The sequence below is a fragment of the Thermochaetoides thermophila genome (genome assembly GCF_000221225.1).
Source record: "Thermochaetoides thermophila DSM 1495 unplaced genomic scaffold scf7180000011816, whole genome shotgun sequence".
Lineage (NCBI taxonomy): Eukaryota > Fungi > Ascomycota > Sordariomycetes > Sordariales > Chaetomiaceae > Thermochaetoides > Thermochaetoides thermophila.
The window spans coordinates 6591619-6604976 of NW_006383032.1; the positions used below are offsets into that span (position 1 = coordinate 6591619).

At 51.6% G+C, this 13358-nt stretch overlaps 2 protein-coding genes and 3 non-coding genes across 5 annotated transcripts; 2 read left to right on the plus strand and 3 right to left on the minus strand.

Moving 5' to 3' along the window:
- Positions 1-1908: 1908 nt before the first annotated feature.
- Positions 1909-3242, plus strand: CTHT_0038870 (uncharacterized protein; the record flags this gene model as incomplete). Its single annotated transcript, XM_006694238.1, has 3 exons — positions 1909-2252; positions 2338-2863; positions 2952-3242. The coding sequence occupies 3 exons, from the start codon at positions 1909-1911 to the stop codon at positions 3240-3242; spliced, it is 1161 nt and encodes a 386-aa protein (XP_006694301.1).
- Positions 3243-3491: 249 nt separating this feature from the next.
- On the plus strand, positions 3492-3577 carry CTHT_0038880. Its single transcript is given in 2 exon segments — positions 3492-3527; positions 3542-3577. It is a non-coding gene; the product is annotated as a tRNA-Arg (tRNA).
- A 784-nt stretch (positions 3578-4361) lies between these two features.
- On the minus strand, positions 4362-4477 carry CTHT_0038890. Its single transcript has 2 exons — positions 4440-4477; positions 4362-4399 (listed from the first exon to the last, which is right to left on the minus strand). It is a non-coding gene; the product is annotated as a tRNA-Arg (tRNA).
- A 269-nt stretch (positions 4478-4746) lies between these two features.
- Positions 4747-7292, minus strand: CTHT_0038900 (uncharacterized protein; the record flags this gene model as incomplete). Its single annotated transcript, XM_006694239.1, has 6 exons — positions 4747-5009; positions 5064-5666; positions 5728-6256; positions 6356-6680; positions 6736-7135; positions 7208-7292. The coding sequence occupies 6 exons, from the start codon at positions 7290-7292 to the stop codon at positions 4747-4749; spliced, it is 2205 nt and encodes a 734-aa protein (XP_006694302.1).
- Positions 7293-10798: 3506 nt separating this feature from the next.
- Positions 10799-10890, minus strand: CTHT_0038910. Its single transcript is given in 2 exon segments — positions 10799-10836; positions 10851-10890. It is a non-coding gene; the product is annotated as a tRNA-Tyr (tRNA).
- Between the last annotated feature and the right edge of the window lie 2468 nt (positions 10891-13358).

Genomic DNA, 13358 nt, shown 5'->3' on the forward strand with positions numbered 1-13358 from the left:
TTGTAAATGTAAAAGTAAAAGAGAAGCGCGTGGAGCTTCAAACCGTCTGAGGCGACCCAATCACTTGCTATGTCTGTTGACCTCTGCCCTGTACCTTTTTTACAGCCTTTGCTGACAAGCCCGAAGATCGGTTAGAGAAATGAAGCTGCGGGATGCTTTGTTGCCTTAACAAGAGGGTATAAGAGAGCCGCGGACCAGTTGGAGCCAGACGGGGAAAGGAGAAATTGTGACGCAACAGAGATAATAACCCAAGAGAAGAGCCTCGTGTGCTCGTACGGACCGATGGTAGCCATTGTCCAATTGGGGTCGCACCCGGCTACTGTTGGCAGCGCAGGCCAACCAAAAAGACGAGTTATTTAGTGGCCTAGACTGCGTTCAGTGGCAAATTGCAAGCAAAGCAGGAGCAAAAATGGGAGTCGATGGTAACGCCTTGAACCGCAGGCTTGCAGCCAGAAGAAACGGAAGACATCATATAATAAGGCTGGAATAACACTTTGATCGGAGCCACTCAAAACCTGCTGGATCTAAGATCGTATAGCGAGATCTAGGGTGAGCTATGCACTCGAAATAAGTTTTGAACAACACACAGTAGAGTTTGAGAAACAAAGCCAAGACACTTGACGGCTCACAGAGGGCTCTCTCCGCTGTGCCGTTGCAGATGAGTGCTTTTGAATCATTGGTCCCTTTTGGCTAGTAGCTGCCTTGTGATGCCCAAATGCAGATCGTTGGCGCTGTCTCATTCTACTATTTTAGTCTTAGTGCAGAACTTACGTACACATGAACATGGTGTGTACATTAGGGATTGACACTTTGGTAGAGCAACAATGAGAGTGGAAGGGTACTTTTGTCATTAGGACATTGCACGGCCTCCAGAAGCCTTCGGTTTGGGTAATTGGAATTTAGATATTGAAGATTTCTGCAGCTAGGTCCAAGAGCCGCCTGCAGAAGTAATCAGCAGACCATTTGGTCCATCAGCTCATGAATTGTGATGGAGTTTGGAGTTTGTCCGATGGGGTTTTTTGAGTGCTGTGGTTTTGCATGGGTGCGATTCCTGGGACCCTGGCGCGGGGCTAGATGCCCACAACAACCCACGGTGTGCAATACAGTCCTAGCCTCTTTCTAGCAATGATGCTCGCTGCAAGGAACTGCAAGACATAGGCAAGTGTGTTGACGGGGGGGAATCAAGCCAATTAACTCCAGTTTTCGGCAGACCGGAGGGTTGGCTGTATGGTTGCTACAAACTAATTGGCAAATTTCTGTGTTGAGATCGGGGGAGGGAGGGGAGGGGGGGAAAGCCGAGGAAACGGCTCAGAATGTGAGGGCTTCGAGCTTCAATCCGCGTAGAGCTGCTCGGCCGGGTTGCGTTAAGACCGTCGCGCTTACAAAATAATCTGGAGTTGTAAGGTACCATTATATAGATTTTGGCTTGCTTAACTCCATGATGGGGAAAAGTGGATATTTTCGAGTTGGAACAACCTGAGAGCCCAACGCCCAACCCCTCGCGAACTCCGAGTAAGCCGAGGGTTGAAGTTAGTTTCGATGAATTGGCATTCTCATTCGTTCACATAGCGAGCTCAATTGAGCATCTGCTCAGTATGTGATCAATGAATTGGCTTCTAAACTGTTCCCTCTGGATGCTGGACACGTCATTCGCCAAGCACCTTCACCCCACAGGACCTGCCATGCACATGATAAGGCTGGTGTTGGAAGGCCGAACAGGGTCCCATTGACCAATCAAAAAATGCCTAGACAAAAGAGTGCCAGATGCTACGAAAACACCATTTCCCTCCGGCAGTACAGGATCCCAACAGCGCCTCAAGCCACCTGAATTGGGCAGAAACCGCTCACGCCCTCCCTACATCGCAACGATCCGGACGGCATCGGCAACTGACCTCTAAGCCCTCGGCCATGCCGCCATCCCGTTACCTCCGCTTCCCATTCCCGCTCCAGCTTGGCACTGACATCTGCGCCGTCCCTCGCATCTACTCACTCCTCTACGACAAGGGGCCAGAGAACGGTCCACGCTTCGTACAGCGGATACTTACCCAGCGGGAGCTCTCAGCTTGCTGCCGGCGCCAACCGACCATCTACAAGGCAATCTTTGGGGAAGGTCTGGACGAAGAAAATGGGGAGAACAGCGAAGAGGATACATTTCAACTCCCCAGCTTGGATGCGGCGAACCCAGACTACGGGACCATACTAGGCAATATCAAACTCCCGCGGAAGAAGGCAGCCACGTTTATTGCAGGCCGGTGAGTCTCGTCCTTCACCGGTCTCAGCAGGGAAAGAAAAATAAAATGTCGGGCTAGGCTACACCAGTGGCTAACCTCTCCCCAGCTGGGCCGCCAAAGAAGCCGTGAAAAAAGCCCACTCGCACCTTTACCTCTCCTGGCAGGACATCGAGATCCTTCCGCGGGCGGAGCTCACGGAACATGAGGTTCAAGTGCTAGGACCTGTAGCGTCGTGGCATGCCGACGCGCCGCTGGCGGTGCTCCGTCAGTTCGATAGCGCGCCTGATCAGCCCCAGAACAGCGGGCGCTTGACCATCCAGATGGCGCTCGTCAGCATTAGCCATGATGGCGACTATGCGACCGCGACGTCGCTGGGGTTTGTGGGAGGAGCACCGTTGGAGTCTGCGCCTGCGCAGAGGTTTGTATCGGGGTCCACGCCTGAGCACCATGGATTACAACTTGGAAGCCCAAAGTTAAGGAACGAGTCTGCTCTCGCGCCCGAGGTCACATACGAGTCCCGGTCCCCGTCCGTGTCCGAGGAACGCCCCAAGCTAGACAACGGAAAACTGGAGCAGGTCAAGCCAGAGCAGGCCAGGCCACAGCATGCCCAATCGGCACACGACAAGCCTGCGGTGCAGGACAGGTTAAACGACGGCAAGCCAGAGCAAACCCAACCCAAAGCAATCCAAACTAGCCAAAGCCAAACCACCACGAGTCCAGGCTGAACTGGCCAAACTACACCCCGACCGCTCCATCGATCCAATCCAGTTCACAGATTACCGCCGCCACCTCCACATCCTCGGCGACACCACGCCCCTACGCGGGAACCTTTGGGCGAAGCCGTGGCGGAAAGGGCTTCATAAGAAGTTAACAGCGTGGAGGCCGGAAGAGGAGGGGGAAAGAGGTAAGGAGGAGGAGGATGAGGGAGAGGGAGAGGGAGAGGGAGAGGGAGAGGGAGAGGGAGAGGGGAGAACTCGTAACCATGGCAGGCTAGGAGTGTATGATGAGTAATGATACCCCCCCCCGAGCGGATGGCGCTCGTGTACACAAACAATAAACAATAATGAAATGTGTATTAAGTCGTAGGATACGGTAAGAAACATCATAGAAGCGTTTGAAGGGGAGAGGTAAGCCTGTTGAGAAAGTGAAGGCCTTGCCGTGCAAAGAACGTTGATGGCAGGATTCAAAGTGACCCCAGATTCTCAGGAAAAAGTAGAGTCTATAGATTAATGATACCAAAGCATTAACCAAGCGTTGAAAGGTCGAGTGGCGCAATGGTAGCGTGTGGTCCTCCTATCTCCTGGGAGAACAGACTGAGGTTGTGGGTTCGAGTCCCATCTCGATCGGCCTTTCCTTTTGGCTTTTTTGGCACCTTATCTCGGCAATACGATCAGCATTTGGCGACGGTTTGGTTCGGTTCTTGGACGTCTAGAATGGTGCCGACTTTGCTCCAGGTATGCAAGTGGAGTGAATGGACGTTGACACCATCGAGGACTCGGAGCTATTAATGGGCAAGAGCGAGAGAGCACGTGACACAGAGCCTCAATGCGGGGCTGCGCCTTTTTTCTGGACACGAACTTGGAATCTCCAACACGTGACCAGCAGATCGGATTGTCGCGCAAACCGTCGGCATTAAGGAAATAACAAGGGTTTCCAGCAATGTTGGCTCTCGCTATGTAGGAGTTTTCGCAGGTCTTCTGCTCAGGGGAGAGTAAAGGAGAAAAAGGAAAAAAAAAAGAATTAAACGTACAACACCCGGGATTCGCTGGTCGTCACCGACCCAACTACTAACCGGGCCCTCAGTGGCTTAACTAGGGCAGAGCGGACGGGATGCCGTGCTTTCCACTGGGTATGGTCGTACGTGCTGGAGCGGGTCTAGAAAACGATTCATAAATGGTCCCATGACTGTTAGCTTCAGACGGCGCAGAAAGCTCAATGGCTCAACTCAGCCATAAACATTTTTTAAAACATCCAATTGCTCTATGAATCTCGTTGCCTACCCTCGTAAAAATCTCATAGTCTCCAGCATCGTATTTCAGACCTATGCAAAATGATCTGTGCCAGTAAAAAGAATTTTACGCCCAAGGAAAAACCTGAAAAGATACAGCTCCCATTACTGGGAGAAGACCTCGATCCACCCAGGGGTCGAACCTGGAACCTCCTGATTGCACGGTTTAATCTCGAGAAGAGAGCCTTTCTCAAGACCCAGACCGTAGTCAGACGCTCTGCCATTGAGCCAGCGGACCTTGCTGATCGTTGGAGATAGTGAAGCGTACATGGGTTTAATAAGAGAAAGTTTTTGAAAAGTTTTTTTTTTCCGTGGTGGAGTCACTAGCAACAGGGTCTCCTTGTTTCAGAACTTCCGGAGGATCTTGTGGGGTTGGATTGGAAAGGTGACGTCACTGAGACCCTGCTTGAACCCTAGGGATGATCAGCTGAAGCAGATGGGATAGATGGGATGAACGGGTGTTAAGTAGAGTCAAAAAATTGAAGAAGTCTCAAGCATAGGCAGCATTCACCCCTCCTCTCCCCCTCCTGGATTCTGCTCTTCCCATCCCCAGTCCTGCAACTCCTCCTCTGAACCGTGCTCGTCACTCTCACTTCTAATCTCACTCACATCCCCATCTTGCCCCTCCCCCTCCTCCCTCCAATACCTCAACACCAACCCCGTCCCCTTAACTTGCACAAACGCATGCCACCTCGACACCCACCACTCCAGCGTCTCTCCCCACTCAATCTCAACCCAAACCCCATCCTTCTCGCGCCACCCGAATTCCCCTCTCACCGGCTCTCTCGTCAGGACTTCAGCGACGTAATATTTTCACTGCACACCCCGCCTGCGCTCCCTATCCCGGTAGATGGCGTCTAATATCCAAAGAGATGTTCCCTCGGGGATGGGGAGTTTCTCGAGCGTGAGGTCGAAGCGGAATTGACCTACGCAATCACGGTGTTCTGTCATATGCCCGTCGTCGGTGTTGTGGGTGTGATACACTAGTAGCATGCCCAACACCGGCCTGTGTTCCACGGTCCCATCCCGACACAAAACAACCTCTCTTAACCCCTCCGTCGTTGCCCTCCGCCGAAGAAAATCCGGCCCAAACTCCCTGCCATAGTCTTCCACCAGATCGGGCGCGTCAATGGTACTTATAAACTCTATGGGGCACAGCCGGTAGGGGAGGGCGGTATTTGGCTTGGCCATGGAGCCGCCACTCGCAAGATCGATGGAGACGTGCCGGATGTGGCCTTGGTAGGTCTTTCCTTGGGGTTGGGCGTAGAAGAGTTCGGTGGAGGCGGGCGTGCTGTACCAGATGCGGGAGCCCGTGGGACTGGGGGTGAGGATTGTGTGGAGGACGGGGTGCCAGGGGTGGGTGGGGGGTTTGCGGTGTTGATGGAGGGCCCGCCGAAGATGAGGATGCGGGAGCGGTTGGTGATGAACTGGTGAGAAGGGGGGGGGGGTTTAGCAACGGTATTAATCAGAGCTCCCAGCGGTCCCGACCCTCTATGACTGCTATTGAGAAATCGCCTCTGATGAGGCCAGACGAAGAGCGAAGGGAACCTACCGCCAGCCTAGCATTCGCCGCCGCTGGATTCGGCTCCTCGGCCGAAGGCAACGGGCCCATTCGCTGCACCGCAATCTCAGTCATATACTCCCGTTCATCAAGCGGCATGTAGATCCAAAACACGGGCTCGACGCAGGTATGCCGCTGGTAGATATCATGCATCTCGCTCTCACTCAGCTCGCCCCGATGAGCATGTATACTGAGCATCCCCAGTCCCGGGCCATGCACAGCGACGGAGTATCCTCGCGTCCCCGGGGCGTTGCAGTCGAAATAGTCCAGAAAGAGCTCCAAGTCGTGGCCCCTGCCGGGAATCAAGAGGCAGGTGTGGGACAAGCGCTCCATGATCTTGAACTCGTCGAGGATGAAGAGCTCGTTGGGGTGGTCAGGGGCTGCCCAGTGGGGGACGACGGTGATCGCGGTTTGTTTGCTTGGGGGGGGGGGGGGCGCTATCGCGGTTGACTGGCGCTGGTTTGATGTCACGCAATTTGTAGCCCTGCGCGGGAGGGAATCGCGTTAGTTAGGGAATGTGGAGTGGCTACGGCAAAGGGACGAGGAGAAACGAACATCTGTTGTCAACTCCAGAGCAGTACTGTCTGGTTCCAACCAAACCTCCGTCCACCACGCGCCGGGAATGTCGCCGAGCGGCGGCTGAGAGGTCCCTTCTCGGACAAAGCGGACAAACCTCACCCCAAAGTAGTCTTTTGCGACAATGACTTTATCAGGTGGGCTTTCCTTCCGAGAGTCCAAGACAAGCTGATGAGGCATCCACTCCTTCATTAGCGGAGCGTTCGTGAGTTGCGCAACATACCGAACGCCATCCACAACGCAATACCCCGCGTATATGTCCTTCTTCAGGTCAACCTGACAAGAGAGAAGACTCGAAATCCGTCTGGTTGGAGCACAAAAGTCCTGTCAGCCGATCCACCCAGCTAGCCACCACGCACTCCCGAACAAGATATTTCGCGATCTTAGCCAGTATCTCATTCGGCAGCCTCGCCTGGAGCGCATCTCTCAGCCTTGGCACAAGCAGCCGCCACGTGCGCTCGAACCGACGACGGTCTTCCGAGATGGGGCGATCCATGCTGCCCTCCAGGGCCACGGGGATGGGCGCGCGGAGTAGGTCATGCGCGATGGAAGGATAGAGACGCTCGCATTCAGCGTGCACGGCGTGGATGGTGTAGTAGTGGGCCCAGTCGTTGCAGTCTACGATAGAGTTGCAGAGATGGTATCGGTACTGGTGCCTTTCTGCTGCCGCGATTCGAGATTGGGATGGGAAGTCGTCAGGGTTAGAATATTTATTGATGGCGAGAGGGAAGGTTATGGGATGCATCTGGCCTTTGATCCCTGTTCTCTCAATGGCGAAGATGATATCGCATTAGAAAGGCTTTACTGGTGAAGTTGAAGGGTGGGACGTACAAGCAACATAGGCGGTGACTTCGTCCCTTTCTTTGAGGGAGAACTGGCAGAGCAGACAATAAGGGGGCTCGATTGAGAATGACATTGTGAGACAAGCTCCAGTTTTGTGTGCTAAATGGTTGAGTTGATCGCCAGCTGTGGGCAGGATGGATGTGTCTTGGTTTCAGCAAAAGTCATGTATTTGTCAAGGGGAAGCAAGTAGTGAAGTAGACTGCATCAGCAACCTTCAACCTCGCTCCCGGGTCTGATCTTTGTTTGGTCATTACTTATGGCAGACCAATCTGAGCCCCGAAGCTCGTCATAGCAGTCAGCCACATTCGCATGGGTTGCATGGGACGTCGACTACCCATCGGTTATTTTAATCCAATACTGCGGATCCCGCTGCCTGGATTCGTAGAGTTATGTGATGTGCCTCAGCCCTCAAGTTCGTTGAAGTGTTCAATCTTGTGGAGTTGTCGACTCAGGAAAGTTTTGGAGGAACGTCAAGTAAAGAACATTGGGCAGGATTAACAAAGTGAGCTCAGAACATGCTGTGCTTATATCCTCGAGGAATCAGTAAGCCTATAAGGGGAGTCTTGCAGCGGGTGCGGGGCAAGACGGATGTACCACCTGTTCCACATCTAAGCTCAGGCCCTCTAACTCCTCAACTCCTCAGTTTCGACTAGGCATCCACAGTCATCGGCATAAAGTGGGATGAGTTCACTCCTTAGCAATCACATTTTTTTTTCAGAAGCAAAGGTAGAGAGCTCTTCTGTCCATCCCTCTGGCCTATGGGACCTGTCTACATCTAATGGTCAACACTCCGAAACGCAGCATGCAGGTGCTCCTTTTTTTTTTTGGCTCTTCCAGCTAGCTTAGTCAAGGCCCCACATGTAGCCTCAGTAACTGCTGGGTCCCTGTCTGATAGCCACTTGTTGAGGATAAGGCTTGGGCATAGCAGGAGCAGTGCTTCATGATGCAGACCATGAAGGCTGCCTGATCGTTAAGTCAAACATACCTACAACTCTGGTCTCATAGTTTCTCGTTCTTACAGCGGTTCTCATTGTACATGCTTGTTTGCAATTTCGGAGCAATGCAACTGTCCAGTGGTCTTCTCAACGTAAAAAACATGCCACCAATTCTTGCCATGCTTACTTTCGAACAATAACGACAAGTGCTGAACCCCAATCTCCCAATCGTGTTATCACACTACTTTGCGTCAAGCCCACATAATTTCATTCTCGCCATGTCCAAACCATGTCCAAGATGCCGGTGGGGAGAGGCACCGACCCCGCTGCAGCGCCTACTCAATGTTGAGTTTACCGACGAAGACTTCTTTGAGCCCGATGACTGGATGGGCCAAAAGCTTGGATGTGTTTCCTGCTTTGCGCTCCAGATGGCTATTCTTCGTTTTGACCGTTATCTGCATAGCCTTGGGAAAATCAGCGAAATAATAATTCTTGAGTTATGCTCTTTGCCGGGCCAAGCGTTTTTACAGATATAGCATTTGAATACGGAACTATCATCTTCCAAATACGCCGGCTCATATTGAGTTTTCAGGATGGAGTTCAAAGAAAAGGTCCCACAATCGTACGAGAGAAGTAGAGTTTCAGCTTTTCCGGGTTCCGGGAGCTCTCTCAGAGGTCGACGTCTCTCGAGAAAATTGGGCTGCGGCGCAAACGGACAGCTAAGCTCAGGCAATGGAGGTCTAGCGAAGGACATAATCGAGCTCACGACGTTATTCTAACTGTACAAGCAAACCAGAGGACAGCTAGGCCGCATCCAGGCTGCTAGGGCGGTGGCCCCCTGCTCGGACTCTCCAAGTTGTATCGAGCAAATCCGGTGCTGGCTCGCAGAGTGTGATAATCATCACGACTGCAAGCCGTCTGCCTCAACGTGGATGCCAACTCGAATTATTAACGTAAATCCCACGCCTAACGGACTGCAGCCCTTTGTGATGGAATCTTTAGACTTCGGCGGCGCCACTGATCAATATGCAGCATTGAGCTATAGGTGGGGTAAGGTTCTTCTATTAAGGCTGAAGAAGGCAAAGCTCGGGGCCTTCCGATCCTGCATCCCCTGGGAAAAAAAAAAAAATAACCCAACATTCTCCAAGATGCCCTGATCATCGCATACAACTTGGGCTCGCGCTAGATATGGGTCGACACGTTAGCCATCATACAAGACGACGCAACGGACTGAGAAGCCGAGGCTGTCAAGACGGCCGACGTCTACGGGAACGCTTATATCACCATTGCGGCCATGATTTCGCCAGACTGCCGATTTGGCATCTCTCATGAGCGCACGGGTTGCTTCGACCAAGCACATACGTGTCCGGCCCTTGTTCCCGGGGGAGGATATAGATGAGGTTGAAGTGGTCGGTTGCGACTCACAGGTTGCCTCTATGTCAGAGCGCCCTGGCCCACCAGGTCAAACAACCGGAGTGGCCGAGCATCTATCCTCTGGACCAGCGCGCCTGGACTTTGCAAGAAAAAGTCCTCCAACCCCGTCTCAGCCAGTTCGATCAAGACGAGATCACCTAGCTCTGCCGCTGTGCCAGTGCGAGTGAATCTCGGCCGAAAATGAGCATCAGCATCGATCGCTCAATCAAACCGAGCAACTTAGTAATTGGCGTGAGTCAGATGCCCAGTTCAGATATGCTAGGGGACACCATGTCCCCCATCATCGCGCTCAATATCTGGGCCATCTTAGTCATGGACTACGCGAAGCGCTAGTTAACAGTGCCATCAGACAAGCTTCCCGCTATCTCCGGTATCGTGGCCGCTCTGCAGTCCGACCCGACCATTTCCCCTTGCCTAGGCTCCTATCACTCGGGCATGTTTCGAGTCTCAGTACTGGATGGACTCCTATGGAAACCAAGTTGGACAATGGCTCATGCCGACGTTGCCTCGAATCCAGTGATCGAGCATTTTCGCCAAGCAAAACCACCTCACTCCTAGAGATAGATTGAAATTGCTTTGCAGGGATATCAACGAGAAGTCAGGAGGTTGGTCTATCCATACTGCGAAGATGTGCGGAATTGCAAATATAGGTTTCGGTCTGTTTTGGCTAGCACAAAGTCCTAACATGATAGAAGGCCTGTAACCCTGTAACATACCTACCTAACTTTACGATCTCCCAAGTTGATATGTTCATCTCGAAGATGATGATCACAAACATACACGTTCATTCTTCTGGTCGGTGATCATGTCTCTGTGGTTTGCTCTTCTCATCAAGCATCCGTCAAAAGGACATGACGTATCGTGCCACAGAAACAAAACTATCAGAAGACCCAACACCGTCCTGAACACAAGCCTAGCCAATGTCATATACGACCAAGATCTTCGATCAAGTCAGCAGTCGCACGAGAGACGAATCGGCGTTCAAGTTGCTTTCTCCTCTCCTCCTTTGGCCCCTAGTTATTACTCCCGGATGCAGATGCGTTTCCCGCCATTCATACATCCCCTCTATCCTGTTTTTGAAGCAAACAGTTGTCAAAACGAAAGTATCTCATCGGACATCACAACCACAGCATACCTAGACATACAACAACGAGCAAGGTAACATGAGCAAAAGAGATACGGACAGCAAAAAGGATAGTTTTCGTGCAAGTCCCCTCGACCGGAATCGAGCCGGTGACCTTTCGGTATCATAATTTTTAACCAATTACAGCCGAACGTGATAGCCAACTACACCACAAGGGGATGATACTTGCTTGTATCCACTCTTCCGGCCTCGTGATCCTGGTTTATGAGACCCACACATATGGTAAATCGGTAAAAAATAGGGGCGGGGGAGAGGAGGGGGGGGGGGGACAAACATCGTTTATTAGGGTAACCAGGGGTTGTGCAGCACAGTAGCAGGTGTTGTGGATGGTGATTGAGCAAGGGGTATGCATTTTGGTTGAGTGCTATATTCATGGAATATGATTCTGGGAGCATTCTTCAGGTAAAGGTCTCTGAGGTTTAGGAGCACCCTGCGTTCTTCTTCTACAACATCACCGTAGGCTGGATCTCAACGGTCTGGGTCAACTATCAGAACCAATGAGAGCGTTTTAGTGAGGTGCCTTCATCTGACGATGGCGCCTCTATTTCATGTCTCTTGGTATATATAGCAAGTCCAATATTCGGCATTAGGATTGATGAACGTTAGCCTTCCATTTAAAGAAAAATTTTAGGTGTGACAAACTTGGATTTGCTTGCAGAGAAAAAAAAAAAAAAAGACACGAACCTACCGATAACTAAATCAGACATTGTCCTGACACAAGAAGACTTTTCACATAGAGTATAAGTCTATCTGTACAAGAGCTTGCTAAACTTGGGGCGCTGTAATTGACATATCTCGCACCAACAACATCAACCGCGTGGATACCTATCTGCAAGGGATATGTTAATCTCCAGACGCATACCCCTGTTATTGACAGGAACTGACAGGCACTGACAGGCAGCGGCAAGCAGCAATATCTGTTGAGAGATATATCATGCCACTTCCCGGCCATCTCGTCTGTGAGAAGTAGACTTGGGTGGCTCAGGACTACATAGTGTTTGACTTTATGACACTTTTCGGAAAGATAGCCGCTACGATCTTTCTCTTTCTCTCTCTCTCTCTCTCTCTCGTCGCTGGGCTCTGGGAGTTGATGAGAACCAGCCAAGTTCAATCTCAGAAAAAAAAGTAACATCAAGATAAAGACACCGGGCCTAACACTCAAGCTTATCTCCCCTGTCGCGAACCCCCCCAGCGGCTTGGTCCTCCCTTTGAAATCCAAACTAAGAAGGTTCCCCCGGCACGACGAGAAGCTCACAATCCTCGAGTTCCTCGGTCATGGGATTGAAGGCTGTGTGTGTTTGTCGTGTCACATTCGGGAGAAGGATAAGACTGAGTATGCGTTGAGAGTGGTGAGTGCTTTTTAGCTGCCTGCTCCCTTTTACATATCCACGTCTACCTAGTCTCAAGTTCTAACCCTCCCAAAATGTCACAAGCGTGACGTTAGCCTTCCCCCTCCCCCCTCCCCCAACCACCGAGAGACTGGGAACGGTCTGTTTATATCCCAGTGCTGCTACCTCCAATGTGCCGCTCACCACCGACCCCCCATCCAGATAACCGCCTACTAAACCTTTCACATCGGCATAGTTCTTCCATCTAACCCCCTTCAACTCGCCGCCGCCATCCCATCCCAAGTCCAGTCCTTCCTCTCCCTCACCAAAATCTCCCCACCCCATACACGTTCCCCGCCGCCGCATCACCCGCCTGGACTGCTTGCGCAATCTTTACGCCTTTCTCTTCCGAAGCATTTACCACCTGCCCTTACGACACTCCCCTCCCCGACAATGAGAGGGTCACCATTTCGTTAGAGGGGACACGACATATAGGATGTGCTACGGCTGGGATTACGTGAGAGGGACGGAGTCGTAGAGTGTGAATGGGTTCCTCGACCCATACAAGAACTACCCCAAGTCCTACTGGCGAATGTATAAACATTGTCCTCTTCGCTCCCCTTCGTACGGCTTCGTTAGACTCCTCTCCCCCTCTTGAAGCTTCCTCGCCATCGTATACGAGTACCTTCCCCCTCCGTCAGCGATCCCGCTAGACCCCGACGCAGTGCAGACACGATTAGACTTTCTATATCATGTAGGCCTGCAGCTGTGTCAAAACCCTTCTCCGAGAAGAGTTAAACAAAGGGAGGAGGAAGATTGCTGTTGCTGAGTCTTGGGTCTCAGTGCTACTATTGGTGACGAGGATGGATGTTGAAAAGAAGGCTAATATTAGAAAAGATGTTACTGGAAGATATGTTGCCGTTTTGGGATGTTTACATCAAGGTAGACTGGGAGTCATGAAGAGCTCGTGAGAAAAAAGCGGCTGCACAATAACGTTTTAGGGAGGAGAAAAGAAGGTGGAAGAGAGGGGGGGGGGNGGGGNGGGNGGAGGAGTAAGTAAGAANAACACAGTACACTACGTACTATATACTCTCTCTACTACTATACTACTAAAACTTAAAATAAACTAATACTACCTACCTACCTACCACTACACACACACTACTACACACTACACACTACACACTCTACTACTACTACTACTACTCTACTCTACGTACCTCTACTCTCTCACTCGACCATCTACTCACTCACTCNCTACACTACTCACTCACGTCCTCACTTACACTCTACCGCTA